The 19,282-nt window shown below is 37.5% G+C and overlaps 1 protein-coding gene across 1 annotated transcript; it reads left to right on the top strand.

The window, feature by feature from the left end:
• Positions 1-771: 771 nt before the first annotated feature.
• On the top strand, positions 772-14,826 carry LOC125673697 (uncharacterized). The gene is made up of 6 exons (XM_048910385.2): positions 772-839; positions 5,260-5,411; positions 9,497-9,785; positions 10,676-10,861; positions 11,422-11,773; positions 13,562-14,826. The coding sequence occupies exons 1-6, from the start codon at positions 830-832 to the stop codon at positions 13,641-13,643; spliced, it is 1,071 nt and encodes a 356-aa protein (XP_048766342.2). The 5' UTR covers positions 772-829; the 3' UTR covers positions 13,644-14,826.
• The last annotated feature ends 4,456 nt before the right edge of the window (positions 14,827-19,282 follow it).

The following is a 19,282-nucleotide window of genomic DNA, read 5'->3' as shown; positions in this document are numbered from 1 at the left end:
TTCATATTTAATCCAAAAATGAATCTCGTCTCCTAATGAACGGGAGTTGTATTTGTTACATATTCGTTCATTCCTAGTAATACCAGAATAACTACCAACTTCAACCATTAATTTATGAGCTGATACCCGTAACTTACAAATATAGATCTTCTAATATCAATTTTTTAAAATTTTTATTAAGATAGTTCTCAAAACCAAAGTGCTCCTTAAGTTTAAAATAAGTGCACAGTTTCCCATCAATTAATTTATTTCGATTATTGTACCAGGTTTCAGTGTATTTACCACAGAGTAATTTCTTTACAATTTTCTTAAATCTATACTGACTAAAATTTCTTAACGGATATCCAATTTTAACATATTCTAAAGCTTTTTATTATTCTAAATATGATGAATGTTAAAACTTATCGATTAAAAAGCAAAAACATACGAGTACAAATAACACTGCATACCCAGTGGCGGATTTAGAGGGGGCGCAGAATTTGTATATTCTGTAACTTATTCACTGTAAACTGGTATATATCATTCATTTTAATTTTTCCTTATTTTTTAGTTATAACAGTTAGGCCTACTGTACAGATACAATTATTTTGAAATCATGTGAAAACACTACTTGTAAACAATTCTGTATGTTTTGTTATTACATCCAGGAAAATGAGCTACAATGAACGCTGCAATAACTTTTTTTTTCTTCAGAAAGGCACTTTTTAATGAAATATAATTATAGTGAAAAAATTACCGTAGATTAGATGGGAAAAAAAATTGATCGGGATCGAGATAATCAATATTTCAAACAACAGCCCGAATTTTCTTACATTACGGGGATTCCGACATGGAGGAAGGTAAAGTGTTGTTATGGACGCGTTTTGATATCATTTGTTTTTGTTGTTGGTCAGACTGACCCTAACTGACCACAGGACTTGTCACATGATTTTATCGTTGTGTTGATTTTGATAATGTATAACGCGACTCACTAGTTTTAGGTGTTGTAAAGAGAAACAAATGTTTAATGGTTCATGACGATATATAAACAATGGAAACATGGAGTAACATGCCTAACAGACAAAGTTGATCATGCAGAAATTACTCCCATAAAACAAACAATATTGACATGTATTTAAAGAGGAATAGTGCATGCAAAGGGTTCGACACTTGTCAGAATTTTGAATCGCCATTCGGGCAACCTTAGTACACTACACTAGTCTACAGATTAGTCCGAAACATCTGACATTTTCCTGTCTTTTTTTTTAGTCTCATGCAACCAGACTCTCGGCTCTCTCCAAAAATCTCTGCTCGTCGGAAATTTGTGGAGACAGTAGAGTGTCTGGTTTAATGAGACTAGGCTTTTTTTATGAGTTTGATATTTACTGTGCCAGGAAAATGTCAGAACCAGCGCCATTACAAAAATTGGAAATTTCACTGCCTCCAGCTCGAAGCGGCGTTCTTGTGCCAATATTAAACACTTACAAACCGAACTTAATTTTAAACTCGCAACTAATCAATGAAACGATGCTTCTTGTACTTTACTATTGCATCGATTAAAAAATATCGCTCGAAAATTCGATAACAGAAGCACACAATTGTATTCAACCAAATTTTTGCTGTCATTTGAGCGATCGAGTCACGTGACTCAAAACAAAGGTCGACAATTTGTTAAATGTTTTCAAGAGACTATGTGATGAAAGAACCCCATATAATCAATATTATAGTAAGCACAAGAAACATCGTTTTATTGATCAGTAAAAAGTGTAAGTTGTGAGTTTAACATTGAATTCGGCTTGGAAGTATTTAAAATCGGCCCCTGAATGCCGCTTCCAGCTGGAGGTAGCGAAATTTCCAGTTTACGTTCTGACGTTTTCCTGGCAGAGTAAATATCAAAATCATAAAAAAAAGCCAGGAAAAGGTCAGATATTTCGGACTACCTACAGACATACACAAGTCAATGGCAAAATTTTACATTTCTTTTCGTTGCATTAGGGGATTGTCTACATGGGGAAAATGTACTAAAAAGACGTACCTGTGTTCAGTATACTTTGTCATTTCATCCATCACCCTGATAACTTTTCTCAAATGCCTTGGCAACGATCTGTAGAACCCCCGTATATAATCAACAGTCAACACTTCTGTATAATGGCATGTGAAAGTTCAGCAACAATCCTGTGTTCAGCACAATATTTCAATCTCAACATCTCTGGCTCTATGTATAGGGGCACTGACTTGTCATCTTGACAGAAGTTTTGGTCGGGGGAAATGCTGTGTGATTATTTTCCAAGTACCATCCACAGCAATGGACAACCTCAAATCATTACACTGACTTTTCGCTGGAATGGGGGACACACACAGTAGAGAGATGAGGCTTCATCCTTGCAGTGTCATCGGAAAATCCTCTTGTTTGCACCCAAAATAACTTAACTTTTGTCAGAAAAGATTAATTCGTCCCACTAACCATTTACATTCCACCTCATCTTACCCCTGTGCTAGTTCAGTCTCTTTTTATGGTTCGCTTCCCTTTTTTCCTCACTTTCTCCTGTGGTACCCTTGTAATAGAAACATCTCTGTGCAGTTCATTGAGATACTTGACTGTGTAGGTCTGTGTCGATTAAATCTGTTGGTTAAATGACTGAGAGGAGTTTTATGATTATTTCAAACCAGCCTCACTAGAAATCGTTCATCTCTGGGAACCAGCCTCACTAGAAATCGTTCATCTCTGTGAACCAGCCTCACTAGAGATCGTTCATCTCTGTGAACAAGGCTCACTAGAGATCGTTCATCTCTGGGAACAAGAATCAGTGGTCACCCGCTTGGAGATTTGTTTTCTGTGCTTCCCATTTTCTTAAATCTTACAATCACATCAAAAACTGTTTCACAGCGAATGTTTAGCATATCAGCAGTATGCTGCAGCGTATATCCTTCACTCCGTATTGATACAGTGATATTTCTAACATCAGGTGACAATTCTAAATTTTCCTGTTCTCATTATATTACATTGTTGATACTGTAGGTCTTGTGATTCTTAATCTTGAGGTATAATGCTAATGGACTATGACTTAGAAATAACAACAGAAAACTAAGAAATCTCAAGTTCTTAAAGTCACAGACAGTAGGATTGTGTTACACAGGCTGAGATTCAAACCCGGGTCCCCTGACTTTGTCAGTTCCACCAGAAAACCGACAGGGCTGTGTGTGGTTGTTATTAGTTGATGTCTGACAAATATGGAGAGTTCTAGGGAGAGGACTATTACAGTAATGCCTTGAAAAAAATGGTGTCTGTATATGATTTTAATGAATTTGTGTCTGCGTGGATCTGACAGTCCATTTCAGAGAAATCTGAGGTTGCAGTATCCCATGATGGAGTGTGTTCCAGAGTCAAACTTATTAAATCTTCGTGTAGCAGGTGGAATGCTATTGCTTAATTAGAATGAATAAGTGCATCGTGTTAATATGTGAAGTGTATCATGTGTCCTCAAACTGACATCAGGTGAAAATTTAGCTGGTAAATCTTAGAATATATATGATCCAGAAATCGGAGGAAAACTACAAAGGATGAAAACTAGTGTCAGGTGACTGGTGTCTGTGTATGAAGGCATGTGACTATAGTGTCAGGTGACTATCATGTGTCTATAGATGAAGGCATGTGACTAGTGTCAAGTGACTGTTATCACATGTCTATAGATGAAGGCATGTGACAAGTGTCAAGTGACTGTTATCACATGTCTATAGATGAAGGCATGTGACTAGTGTCAAGTGACTGTTATCATGTGTCTATAGATGAAGGTATGTGACTAGTGTCAAGTGACTGTTATCATGTGTCTATAGATGAAGGCATGTGACTAGTGTCAAGTGACTGTTATCACGTGTCTATAGATGAAGGCATGTGACTATAGTGTCAAGTGACTGTTATCATGTGTCTATAGATGAAGGCATGTGACAAGTGTCAGGTGACTGGTATCACGTGTCTATAGATGAAGGCATGTGACAAGTGTCAGGTGACTGGTATCATGTGTCTATAGATGAAGGTATGTGACTATAGTGTCATGTGACTGTTATCACGTGTCTATAGATGAAGGCATGTGACTAGTGTCAGGTGACTGGTATCATGTGTCTATAGATGAAGGTATGTGACTATAGTGTCAGGTGACTGTTATCACGTGTCTATAGATGAAGGCATGTGACTAGTGTCAGGTGACTATCAAATGTCTATAGATGAAGGCAGGTGACTGGTATACAAATGTTTATCACATGCATTTGTTTTTATACCCCCGCAAACGAAGTTTGGGGGGTATACTGGAATCACTTTGTCCGTCCGTCTGTCCGTCCGTCTGTCCGTAGACACAATTTGTCCGAAGTTTATTTCTAATACCACTGGACATATTTCATTCAAACTTTATGCACATATTCTATATATTATGTAGTTGTGCATCTCCTATTTTCATTGAAATATTTTAACAGTTATAGAAGTTACGCACATTTTCTTTTCATTTTGGGGGTTGCACACTTTGTCCAGAGTTTAATTCTAATATCATTGAACAGATTTGATTCAAACTTTATTCTCATCTTATACATATAATGTAGTTGTGCATCTTCTATTTTCATTGAAATATTTTAACAGTTATGGAAGTTACGGACATTTTCTGGTTTGGCATCCACATACTGTATCTGCAATCTTGTGACTTCTCGGTAAAACATAAAGTGGCTCATGTGTGTTGAATACTTATTTTTCAGATAATATTTATAATCTCAACTATCCCTGGCAATGGGATTCATAGTAAACTGCCTTTATTGCAGCTACTTAGAGTTGTTATACCAGTGGAAAAGATTACAATAATACCAATACTTGAGCTAATGTCATTTATTTACTGACAAAATCAATGACAAAGTAAAGTTAGCATAACATAATGATCTTTAACAAAGTGAATATAAACTAAAGACTAGATGAGTTGACCAGGGATTTGCAATCATACAGCCTAAAATGTGCCAAATAGTATTCATTGTTTATATTAAGCATATTTTTAATATTTCATGTACTGCTGTACTGTAGAATATACACTTATACGGGGGGTATTAGTCCCATTAGGACAGTTCTAGTTTTAACACAGTTTGCTGTGTAGTGGGTAATCACCAATGACCTATAAACAACACATGAAAACCATATCATGCCATGGCTTACTTGAGGTAGTTCTACTTTTCTCTTTCTCTCTTTATAACAATATACAACAGATTTGTTTTCTTTACGAAATTAATCCAGACATTTTTATTTTTTAGATGATGTTCCTCCACTGGAGGATATGTCTGACATTCTGAAGCAAGCAGAGGTCATTAGGTCAAAGGCTGATAGGTCACACATCAAACAACCAGCTGACTCCTCCCCCAGGGGACGAGTTCCACAGAACGGTCTCCATGATAAAGATACTGAGGTAAGACTGACATCACAAAGGTCAGACTCTGAACATCACAAAGGTCAGACTCTGAACATCACAAAGGTCAGACTCTGAACATCACAAAGGTCAGACTCTGAACATCACAAAGGTCAGACTCTGAACATCACAAAGGTCAGACTCTGAACATCACAAAGGCCAGACTCTGAACATCACAAAGGCTAACCTCTGAACATCTATAAAGGCCACACTCTGAACATCACAAAGGCCAGACTCTGAACATCACAAAGGCTAACCTCTAAATATCACAAAGGTCAGACTCTGAACATCACAAAGGTCAGACTCTGAACATCACAAAGGTCAGACTCTGAACATCACAAAGGCCAGACTCTGAACATCACAAAGGCTAACCTCTGAACATCTCTAAAGGTCAGACTCTGAACATCACAAAGGTCAGACTCTGAACATCACAAAGGCCAGACTCTGAACATCACAAAGGCTAGACTCTGAACATCACAAAGGCCAGACTCTGAACATCACAAAGGCTAACCTCTGAACATCTATAAAGGTCAGACTCTGAACATCACAAAGGTCAGACTCTGAACATCACAAAGGCCAGACTCTGAACATCACAAAGGCCAGACTCTGAACATCACAAAGGCTAACCTCTGAACATCTCTAAAGGTCAGACTCTGAACATCACAAAGGCTAGACTCTGAACATCACAAAGGCCAGACTCTGAACATCACAAAGGTCAGACTCTGAACATCACAAAGGCCAGACTCTGAACATCACAAAGGCTAACCTCTAAATATCACAAAGGTCAGACTCTGAACATCACAAAGGCTAACCTCTAAACATCACAAACTAACACAAAGGCCAGACTCTGAACATCACAATGGTAGATTTGATGACTGATGTAGTCACTAGTAGATTTGATGTCTGATGTAGTCACTAGTAGATTTGATGTCTGATGTAGTCACTAGTAGATTTGATGTCTGACGTACTCACTAGTAGATTTGATGACTGTCATAGTCACTAGTAGATTTGATGACTGTCATAGTCACTAGTAGATTTGATGTCTGATGTAGTCACTAGTAGATTAGATGTCTGATGTAGTCACTAGTAGATTTGATGACTGTCATAGTCACTAGTAGATTTGATGACTGTCATACTCACTAGTAGATTTGATGACTGATGTAGTCACTAGTAGATTTGATGTCTGACATACTCACTAGTAAATTTAATGTCTGACATACTCACTAGTAGATTTGATGTCTGATGTAGTCACTAGTAGATTTGATGTGTGACCTACTCACTAGTAGATTTGATGTCTGACCTACTCACTAGTAGATTTGATGTCTGACATACTCACTAGTAGATTTGATGTCTGATGTAGTCACTAATAGATTTGATGACTGACATACTCACTAGTAGATTTGATGACTGATGTAGTCACTAGTAGATTTGATGACTGACGTACTCACTAGTAGATTTGATGACTGATGTAGTCACTAGTAGATTTGATGTCTGATGTACTCACTAGTAGATTTGATGTCTGATGTACTCACTAGTAGATATTGATGACTGACATACTCACTAGTAGATTTGATGACTGACATACTCACTAGTAGATTTGATGTCTGATGTAGTCACTAGTAGATTTGATGTGTGACCTACTCACTAGTAGATTTGATGTCTGATGTACTCACTAGTAGATATTGATGACTGACATACTCACTAGTAGATTTGATGACTGACATACTCACTAGTAGATTTGATGTCTGATGTAGTCACTAGTAGATTTGATGTCTGACCTACTCACTAGTAGATTTGATGTCTGACCTACACACTAGTAGATTTGATGTCTGACATACTCACTAGTAGATTTGATGACTGACATAGTCCATAGTAGATTTGATGTGTGACATAGTCACAAGTAGATTTGATGACTGACGTACTCAGTAGTAGATTTGATGACTGTCATAGTCACTAGTAGATTTGATGACTGATGTAGTCACTAGTAGATTTGATGACTGACCTACTCACTAGTAGATTTGATGTCTGATGTAGTCACTAGTAGATTTGATGTCTGATGTAGTCACTAGTAGGTTTGATGACTGATGTACTCACTAGTAGATTTGATGACTGATGTAGTCACTAGTAGATTTGATGTCTGACGTACTCACTAGTAGATTTGATGTCTGACGTACTCACTAGTAGATTTGATGACTGACCTACACACTAGTAGATTTGATGACTGACATAGTCCATAGTAGATTTGATGTGTGACATAGTCACTAGTAGATTTGATGACTGACATACTCACTAGTAGATTTGATGACTGTCATAGTCACTAGTAGATTTGATGACTGACATACTCACTAGTAGATTTGATGACTGATGTAGTCACTAGTAGATTTGATGACTGACCTACTCACTAGTAGATTTGATGTCTGATGTTGTCACTAGTAGATTTGATGTCTGATGTTGTCACTAGTAGATTTGATGTCTGATGTTGTCACTAGTAGATTTGATGTCTGATGTTGTCACTAGTAGATTTGATGTCTGATGTTGTCACTAGTAGATTTGATGTCTGATGTTGTCACTAGTAGATTTGATGTCTGATGTACTCACTAGTAGATTTGATGTCTGATGTAGTCACTAGTAGATTTGATGACTGATGTAGTCACTAGTAGATTTGATGACTGACCTACTCACTAGTAGATTTGATGTCTGATGTTGTCACTAGTAGATTTGATGTCTGATGTTGTCACTAGTAGATTTGATGTCTGATGTTGTCACTAGTAGATTTGATGTCTGATGTAGTCACTAGTAGATTTGATGACTGATGTAGTCACTAGTAGATTTGATGACTGACCTACTCACTAGTAGATTTGATGTATGATGTTGTCACTAGTAGATTTGATGTATGATGTTGTCACTAGTAGATTTGATGTCTGATGTTGTCACTAGTAGATTTGATGTCTGATGTTGTCACTAGTAGATTTGATGACTGATGGTGTCACTAGTAGATTTGATGTCTGATGGTGTCACTAGTAGATTTGATGACTGATGTTGTCACTAGTAGATTTGATGTCTGATGTTGTCACTAGTAGATTTGATGTCTGATGTAGTCACTAGTAGATTTGATGACTGATGTAGTCACTAGTAGATTTGATGACTGACCTACTCACTAGTAGATTTGATGTATGATGTTGTCACTAGTAGATTTGATGTCTGATGTTGTCACTAGTAGATTTGATGTCTGATGTAGTCACTAGTAGATTTGATGACTGATGTAGTCACTAGTAGATTTGATGACTGACCTACTCACTAGTAGATTTGATGTATGATGTTGTCACTAGTAGATTTGATGTCTGATGTTGTCACTAGTAGATTTGATGTCTGATGTTGTCACTAGTAGATTTGATGTCTGATGTAGTCACAAGTAGATTTGATGACTGATGTAGTCACTAGTAGATTTGATGACTGACCTACTCACTAGTAGATTTGATGTCTGATGTTGTCACTAGTAGATTTGATGTCTGATGTTGTCACTAGTAGATTTGATGTCTGATGTTGTCACTAGTAGATTTGATGTCTGATGTTGTCACTAGTAGATTTGATGTCTGACATACTCACTAGTAGATTTGATGTCTGACATACTCACTAGTAGATTTGATGTCTGATGGTGTCACTAGTAGATTTGATGTCTGATGGTGTCACTAGTAGATTTGATGTCTGATGGTGTCACTAGTAGATTTGATGTCTGATGGTGTCACTAGTAGATTTGATGTCTGATGTAGTCACTAGTAGATTTGATGTCTGATGGTGTCACTAGTAGATTTGATGTCTGATGGTGTCACTAGTAGATTTGATGTATAATGTAGTCACTAGTAGATTTGATGTCTGATGGTGTCACTAGTAGATTTGATGTATGATGTTGTCACTAGTAGATTTGATGACTGACGTACTCACTAGTAGATTTGATGTCTGATGGTGTCACTATTAGATTTGATGTCTGATGGTGTCACTAGTAGATTTGATGTCTGATGGTGTCACTAGTAGATGTTTTTGATGTTTATAGCATTCTTTATGATCTTTATTTTTGTTATGTTTAGAAAAAGTTGGAGAAGTCAGTGCAGAGCCCTGCAGGAAAAAGTGAAAAACCTGTCAACACTGCATCCTCAAAATCTGACCCTGGGAACTTTGGGGGCTTCAGGAAGGGGTTCTTGTTTGGAGGAAGCAGTTCATCGAAGCCAAAGGTCAAAAGTTCATCTTCAGGGTCAAATGTCAAGAGTTCGTCAGAGATGCCATATATAACCCAGAAATCTGCTGACAAAGGTCACAAACTTCCAGAGGTTCAGCAAACTTTGACGAAAGAGGCACAAAAAATTGCAGAGAGTAAAGGTAAATATGTTAAATGTAATAGTGAGCTTTTTAAAGAAATGTAACGAGCTCACTCCAATAAATTATACATATGAATCTCGTAATTTGCTCTTCATCAGCTAAAAAATGATGAGGGTTACTCATAGTGCTCTGGAAAAATGTCGCTGTCACTCCAGAGCTATCGTACTTTCTTCACCTAGAATTTATCTTAATGACACTCCGTGAATTATGTTAGTTTCACTTGCTTTGAAAAAATATTAAATCACGGATGATGTATTGCAAATAGCAGTAAGCTCGGCTACCGATATATAGTGTGTCAAAATATATAACATCATAATACACCAATTTTTCACCAAATCTTCCACCAATACATACCATTAACTTACAGCCTCATAAAAACGAATTAAAGTCACAAGTAAATTTTAATGACGTGTTCATTTCATGTGTGTATTCCAACAGCCAATCTTCCATTGGTTTTTAACAACTCTTGGTTATTCGTCTCTTTCCATGACTGACAGAAGCTTGACATTGTCTGCTGTCAACCACTCAGACGTGCAAACTGTGATTGTGTGTCTGTGTGGCTCTAGTTATAGAAGCCTGGTGACAAACAGTACAGATTAGCATTTATCTGTAATCTGACAAGTCAGCACGTACCTTGTAAGTTTTGTTGCTGTTAATAATGATTTGAAAGAAAAATAAGTGAAGCTAAATATGACATCACAATACACTGTTTACATCAACTGTGTGATATTTCCTGCCTTAAATGAATAGGCAGATCAAATCTCTAAAATCATGTTGCAAGATGTTAAGAGTCATGTTCGTCTCAACGATCACATCATCAAACATATTACATGGAATGTAATGTTGAATGTGAGTTATTAGAGCTGACCGTGCATCTGTCTTTCTTACAGACGAATGGCTGACGGATGGCCTTATGAAAAAGATCGAGTCAAATGACAAACTGTTCAAGAAGCTAGGAGATAAGAAATATGTTGAGGCCGTGAACCAGTTTCAAGCAGATCCAGTCAAAGCCATGGAGCGGTACAAAGACGAGAAGGAAATCCAGGAATTCCTCACCTCATTCTGCAAAATCATGGGTAAATAATCAACATAGCAAAGACATTATAAACCTGTATAAAGAACATATTAAAAACCTTTGTGTATTTGTTTCTTGTTTGATTGTGTGTCTGATTGTTTGTGTGTCTGTTAGTGTATTTGTTTCTTGTTTGATTGTGTGTCTGTGTGTGTATTTGTTTTCTTGTCTGTCTGTGTGTCTGATTCCTGTTTGTTTGTATGTTTGTTGGTTTATTTGTTTCTTGTTTGTTTGTGTGTCTGATTGTTTGTGTTTCTCATTGTCTGTGTGTCTATTTCCTGTTTGTTTGTGTGTTTGTTGGTGTATTAGTTTTCCTGTTTGTTTGTGTGTTGGTTTGTAAACAGGATCTTGTAAAAGAGTGTTTAGTGGAGTTATGCAAGATAGGTTTAATAAAGTAAGGGAGGTAACTGTCACAATCTTTTAGAGTTTTCAAAATTTGTTTTCTACAGATTTAGTCATATCAATCATTTTACTAGTCCAAAGAATTTAAAATCTACTGTGAGGTCTTTAGTGATCAAAGCATTTGGACAGGTCAATTTTATAAACTGTAGTCTTTATTCTCAGGAGAACACTTCACTGGTTTAGCTGATGATCAAGACAAAACTGCAAAACCAAGCAAACCTGCTCCACCAAGTAAAATCGTGGAACTTAACTCTGAATCCGAGGTCCATGAAGCCAAGGCTAAACCCTCCCATACAATCAACCCAGGCAACACAGAGACTCTATACACAAGGTCACCAACAGAGGGCGCTGACATGTCAGTGAGGAGCTCCACCAATCCCAATCAGCCTACTGCAGAAGATGAAAGGAGGATGCAGGATATTTTAGCCAATCCAGAGATCCGTAACATATTAATGGATCCTAAAGTTATGAAGCTGATTGAAACTCTGAAATTCAATCCTAGTGAAGGAGCAAGGTATGCTAATATTCTGTGTTTGAATCGTATGATGATTTGATGTATACATGTGTTTGATATTTTCTGAACACGTTCTTAGAGGAAATTATTAAATTTTTTAGACATATATATATGATAATTTAATACATGTTTGATATTTAAAGCAATACAAGCTGTAACTGGTAGTATTTTTTCAACTATTCAATTATGCATTACATAACACCTATCGGTATAACTAATATAACCCCCTAGATCTCAAGAAAAATTCAGCAAAATAAACAAGGGAATATTGTTTGAGAGCACACCTACAATGAGCGTTTCGTATAAACCGCCATTGTGTCGTATACACGGACATTGCCGAACGTAATCGGGTTGCTGAGGCCGAGGTTTTATACAAAGACGGAAACTGACGCATTGTTTGTTTTAAAATTTACATCGTTTCATGAATGACACTACGTGGAAGAGAGTAATGATTACGCAAATGTGCTACTCAAATGAAATTTTGATAATGAATTTTGTATAAAATTGGCATGTTAAATTATTTACAAATCTGACACGTGCTCAGTGCCTCTTTTTCGCTTTTTCCGAACTGGTGACCCTCGAGGTCAATGCGCATCGGAGATTATGAGCAGGAATTACTGACAGGATGACAATGATTCATGAATCGATATTTTCTGCATATTTGACGGGTTTATTACTAAAGATTCACTCTGGTTCTATTAAGCTATATATATTCAATCAGAAATATGTTAGATATTTGTTCTTTTATATTTCAATTTATTTGCCGTCAGTTACAGCTTGTATTGCTTTAATCTTAACACATTCTTAGAGGAAATTATTTATCATAAATTATAAAAAATTTGATGCTTTATTGCGAATTTTATTAATTCTTTGAGACCTGTTTGTAGGATTGTCAAATTTTGCATAAGCATTGTAGTTCCAATCTGAGAATGTTACACAATTAGGAAATGTTACCCCGGTACACAATAAGGAAATGTTATCCTGGTACACAATAAGGAAATGTTACCCCCGCCGGTACACAATGAGGAAATGTTAACCCCGGTACACAATATTAAAGGCAATGTTTCTTTTCCCCCCCTCCCCCTCCCCCCCGGTACACAATAAGGAAATGTCTGTTTCCCCCCCCCCCGGTACACCACAATAAGGAAATATTACACACACCCGGTACACAATAAGAAAATGTTACACACACACACACACCCCGGTTAACAATAAGGAAATGTTAACCCCCCCCCCCCCCCCCAACCCCCCAACCCCCCGGTACACAATAAGGAAATGTTACACACACACACACACCCCTCCCCCATACACAATAACAATTCATAACACAGTAGCAATTCCTAGTCTGTGGTAAATAAACTATATAGAATGCCCATTCTGCCTGTGTTGGCTTCTTGTAATTAATCGATTAATTGTAATGAACTTGTAATTAATTGATTAATTGTAATGAACTTGTAATTAATTGATTAATTGTAATTAACTTGTAATTAATTGATTAATTGTAATTAACTTGTAATTAATTGTTACTGTCTCTGGTTATACAACTTCCAGGATTGTAGTAGTGTTACTACAAGGAATGGAGGGGGGGGGGGGGGCACAACAAGTGAAACTGGGAATAAAATTCAGTCATATTTATCAGCTTTCAGGTAAAGGAAAGGTTGAAGTTTTCTAACGTCACATCTGTCCTAGCTCCTGTCTAATGATTCCTCTACACAAAGCAAGACAGAGATCTCTGTCGGTATTTTGTAATCATTAGGTGAATCAGGTTTTGATTTCTGACATTTTCAGGATATTACAAACTGCTGACTTAGAGTTGAGGGGGAAGATCAACCAACTGGTGCAGTGTGGCCTGCTTCAGCTCCAGACCTAGGGGACCAGAGAGAGGGGGGGGGGACCAGAGAGAGATAGAGAGAGAGACAGAGAGAGAGAGGCACACACAGAGAGACACACACACACAGAGAGAGGGAGAGGCACAGAGAGAGAGACAGACACACACACACACACACAGAGAGAGAGAGAGAGAGAGAGAGAGAGAGAGAGAGAAAGAAACAGAGACAGACAAAGAAACAGATCTCCTTTACATTTAAGAACATGCATTTTTTCCAGTGTGTGAAGTTGTTATGACACATGTCTAGGTTTGATACCAGTATTGTTTTTAATTGATGTTGGAAGAAATAATTCTGATTTACCCAGTATTTCAGTAAATATAACGGAGCATTCCCCCAGTAAATATAACGGAGCATTCTCACAGTAAATATAACTGACCATTCTCACAGTAAATATAACGGAGCATCCCCACAGTAAATATAACGGAGCATTCCCCCCAGTAAATATAACGGAGCATTCCCCCAGTAAATATAACGGAGCATTCTCACAGTAAATATAACTGACCATTCTCACAGTAAATATAACGGAGCATCCCCACAGTAAATATAACGGCGCATCCTCACAGTAAATATAACGGAGCATTCTCACAGTAAATATAACGGAGCATCCTCACAGTAAATATAACGGAGCATCCCCACAGTAAATATAACGGACCATCCTCACAGTAAATATAACGGACCATCCTCACAGTACATCCCCACAGTAAATATAACGGAACATCCCCACAGTAAATATAACGGAGCATCCTCACAGTAAATATAACGGAGCATCCCCACAGTAAATATAACGGACCATCCTCACAGTAAATATAACGGACCATCCTCACAGTAAATATAACGGAGCATTCCCACAGTAAATATAACGGAGCATTCTCACAGTAAATATAACGGAGCATCCCCACAGTAAATATAACGGAGCATCCTCACAGTAAATATAACGGAGCATTCCCACAGTAAATATAACGGACCATTCTCACAGTAAATATAACGGAGCATCCCCACAGTAAATATAACGGAGCATTCCTCACAGTAAATATAACAGAGCATCCCCACAGTAAATATAACGGAGCATTCCTACACAGGGAGATTATGATATTGTTTGTCCGTCCAGTTACAATGATGTATTTTGAAGCTTTTAATGAATATTAAAGATTTTTGAGAATAGAATTTTATATGATTTTGAATTTGTACCTATTCTGTGATTAGCATGAAAATGTGTTATCCAGTGGTGCCATTCTGTGATCAGCATGATAATGTGTCCTCCGGTGGTGCCATTCTGTGATCAGCATGATAATGTGTCATCCAGTGGTGTCATTCTGTGATCAGCATGATGTGTCATCCGGTGGTGTCATTCTGTGATCAGCATGATAATGTGTCATCCGGTGGTGCCATTCTGTGATCAGCATGATAATGTGTCATCCGGTGGTGTCATTCTGTGATCAGCATGATGTGTCATCCGGTGGTGTCATTCTGTGATCAGCATGATGTGTCATCCGGTGGTGTCATTCTGTGATCAGCATGATAATGTGTCATCCGGTGGTGTCATTCTGTGATCAGCATGATAATGTGTCATCCGGTGGTGTCATTCTGTGATCAGCATGATAATGTGTCATCCGGTGGTGTCATTGATGGATGTTGGGTTGATTTTTGTAATTTCGAATTATGTCTCCCCATAACGTAACTTCAAAGATTTAGACTTCAATCTTGGAACATGAAGAGGTGGTATAAGGAGGGGTGCATGACGCCATTTTTTCTCCTTGTCACGGTCAATGTTTTACATCAGAATTTCGTCCAGGCCATAACTTTAGAACCCTTTGACTTTAGGACTTCAATCTTGAAACATTCAGAGAGGACATTAAGACAAGATTCATTTTATAAAAAAATGTACCTTGACCCATTTATTCATTTAAGGTCAAGATAAGAAAAATGTGACTCAACCGTAACTTTAGAACCTTTTAACATGAAGACTTGTAAATTGGAACAGCCATTAATGAGATAAAGCTGAGATGTACAGAAAACTCTGGTGACATATTGCAGTTGATTTACGCCCGTCATCTCTCATGCATTAACAATTGAACATTTTTAACTTCTTCATAACTACCAATTCTTTTGAAATTTACTACCAATTCTTTTGAAATTTAGTATGAAGTAATCCCGTGGGGATCTGGGTTAGAATAGGTCCTCAGTACCCCTTGCTTGTCGTAAGAGGCGACTAAATGGGGCGGTCCTTCGGATGAGACCGTAAAAACCGAGGTCCTGTGTCACAGCAGGTGTGGCACGATAAAGATTCCTCCCTGCTTTATGGCCATAAGTGCCGAGCATAGACCTAAATTTTGCAGCCCTTCACCGGCATTAATAGTATTAAGTATCCTTGGGTCCAGAGTAACACATAACCTTGTTAATTTCAGCACTCCTGCAATCCTTGGACCTTAGGGGTGTCAAAACTGCCATTTGAATATTGACCAATTTTTAAAATTCTTCTGTGCAACTGCAAATTTTTAAGAAGAACTAAATGCATAGTTATGGTGTCCGGATAGGGCCATTTGCAAAAGCGTGACTGCGCGTTAGTCACAACATGCCGTCACGCCAACAAGCAACACGCCTTCGCGCTCTCACGCCAACAAGCAACGCACCTTCGCGCAGACAAGCAACGCGCCTTCGCGCTCTCACGACAACAAGCAACGCGCAGACAAGCAACGCGCCTTCGCGCTCTCACGACAACAAGCAACGCGCCTTCGCGATCTCACGACAATAAGCAACGCGCCTTCGCGATCTCACGACAATAAGCAACGCGCCTTCGCGCAGACAAGCAACGCGGCGCGAAGGCGTATTGCTTGTTGGGGTGACGGCGCGAAGGTGCGTTGCTTGTTGGCGTGAGAGCGCGAAGGCGCGTTGGTTGTTGTCATGAGAGCGCGAAGGCGCGTTGATTGTTGTCGTGAGAGCGCGAAGGCGTGTTGCTTGTCTGCACGAAGGCGCGTTGATTGTTGGCGTGAGAGCGCGAAGGCGCGTTGATTGTTGGCGTGAGAGCGCGAAGGCGCGTTGCTTGTTGGCGTGACGGCGTGTTGTGACTAACGCGCAGTCACGCTTTTGCAAATGGCCCTATCCGGACACCATACATAGTGGTGTAGAGAAGAAAAGCCTTTACCAAAATTGTAAATTTCGCGATCCCTGGGGTAGGGGTTCTGACTCCAGGGCAGGGTCAAACTTGGTATATGTAGTGTATCCATGTGTGTGTAAAACATTTAAATAATATTTTCTTTGCTGTTAATACTAAATTGAAACTATAAAGATTTTTAGAAGGAGTAGGTAGTCCTTTACCAAAATTGTAAATTTCATGATCCTAGGGGATGAGGGTTTTGGTTCCGGGGTGGAGCCGGAATCATCATAGTGATTGTATTCTCTTTATCATTTGAAAAACTTTTTAAGACTTTTTTTCATTTCAAAATAAAGGATTATCTCCCTCACGCATAGCTCTTATCCTTAGACGAATATGACTCCATTTTTTGGCACACTGTTTTCCCCTCTAATAGCTCTAAAACTTCATTGTTATTTCGGATTTCAAAAATTTTGGCTTGAGCATCACTGAAGAGACATTATTTGTCGAAATGCGCATCTGGTGCATCAAAATTGGTACCGTACAAGTTTTACATTGGCTGATACTTTATAGAAATTAAATGCATGTTTAGGAAGAGCAGAAAAGATGTACCGAAATTATGAATTTCACAACCCCAGGATTTTCCTCATCGACAGGTTCATGTTAATCATATCATATTGATGTTACATACAATATTATGTAAAGACTTCCATCAGTGTAGGCACTTTTGTTTAAGTTTAAGGTACACACCTTGTTTGATACTGTTGCTGAATATTAGAATTTAGCTTCCACGTTCAGAACAGATTTTTTTTTTCGAGATTCCATAGCCCTTGGAACTAGTAATACTTGTAAATAATACACAGGTGACCACCAATAACGCCTGTGGGCCTCTTGTTGACCTTGACACATTTCTTCAAGCTCAACATGGTCAAATTATAAGAATACCAAAAAGTAGTCCTATGTTGCTAACCCTTTAACCCTTCAAACTTTTGACTACATTTAGCTGTACAATTTTATTGTAAGATGGATGACATCGACAAGATACAATTGTATAAATTTACAATGGCCCTCAATATTGTCTTCATCGTCCACTCATCAATGTTGCCCCAATATAAGAAAACCCAATCTCTGAAGGGAGACTTTTTATTTTATTGAGGGGGGGGGGGGTACCCACTAGTAATTCTGTATTTATAAATCGAACATTACGCTCACCTGCAAGTGCCTCCTATGTGAATACAACATTTTTATTTCCCCAATATCGAGCCAAAAATGATTCGATACCATCAATCTGATTAAAATTTGATCCTTGACGCCCCTGTATTTTGATATGTCATTTGAAATACAGGATTTAAAAGTCCTTAATTACAACGTTATTGTTTGGTTGTTGAATGAAAACTTGTGTCTGCTTACTTCGACGTCTTCTACTATAACTGTGAGAGGAGGGACTTCATTAAAACGTAACATCAAACTTAATCAGCTGTTAATGTGAATTAAAACGTAACATCAAACTTAATCAGCTGTTAATGTGAATTAAAACGTAACATCAAACTTAATCAGCTGTTAATGTGAATTAAAACGTAACATCAAACTTAATCAGCTGTTAATGTGAATTAAAACGTAACATCAAACTTAATCAGCTGTTAATGTGAATTAAAACGTAACATCAAACTTAATCAGCTGTTAATGTGAATTAAAACATAACATCAAACTTAATCAGCTGTTAATGTGAATTAAAACGTAACATCAAACTTAATCAGCTGTTAATGTGAATTAAAACGTAACATCAAACTTAATCAGCTGTTGATGTGAATTAACGTAACATCAAACTTAATCAGCTGTTAATGTGAATTAAAACGTAACATCAAACTTAATCAGCTGTTGATGTGAATTAAAACGTAACATCAAACTTAATCAGCTGTTGATGTGAATTAACGTAACATCAAACTTAATCAGCTGTTGATGTGAATTAACGTAACATCAAACTTAATCAGCTGTTAATGTGAATTAAAACGTAACATCAAACTTAATCAGCTGTTGATGTGAATTAACGTAACATCAAACTTAATCAGCTGTTAATGTGAATTAAAACGTAACATCAAACTTAATCAGCTGTTGATGTGAATTAACGTAACATCAAACTTAATCAGCTGTTAATGTGAATTAAAACGTAACATCAAACTTAATCAGCTGTTAATGTGAATTAAAACGTAACATCAAACTTAATCAGCTGTTGATGTGAATTAACGTAACATCAAACTTAATCAGCTGTTGATGTGAATTAACGTAACATCAAACTTAATCAGCTGTTAATGTGAATTAAAACGTAACATCAAACTTAATCAGCTGTTGATGTGAATTAACGTAACATCAGACTTAATCAGCTGTTGATGTGAATTAACGTAACATCAAACTTAATCAGCTGTTGATGTGAATTAAAACGTAACATCAAACTTAATCAGCTGTTGATGTGAATTAAAACGTAACATCAAACTTAATCAACTGTTGATGTGAATTAAAACGTAACATCAA

The sequence above is a fragment of the Ostrea edulis genome, chromosome 3 (assembly GCF_947568905.1).
Source record: "Ostrea edulis chromosome 3, xbOstEdul1.1, whole genome shotgun sequence".
Classification (NCBI taxonomy): domain Eukaryota; kingdom Metazoa; phylum Mollusca; class Bivalvia; order Ostreida; family Ostreidae; genus Ostrea; species Ostrea edulis.
This window is presented reverse-complemented; position numbering and strand designations above follow the sequence as displayed.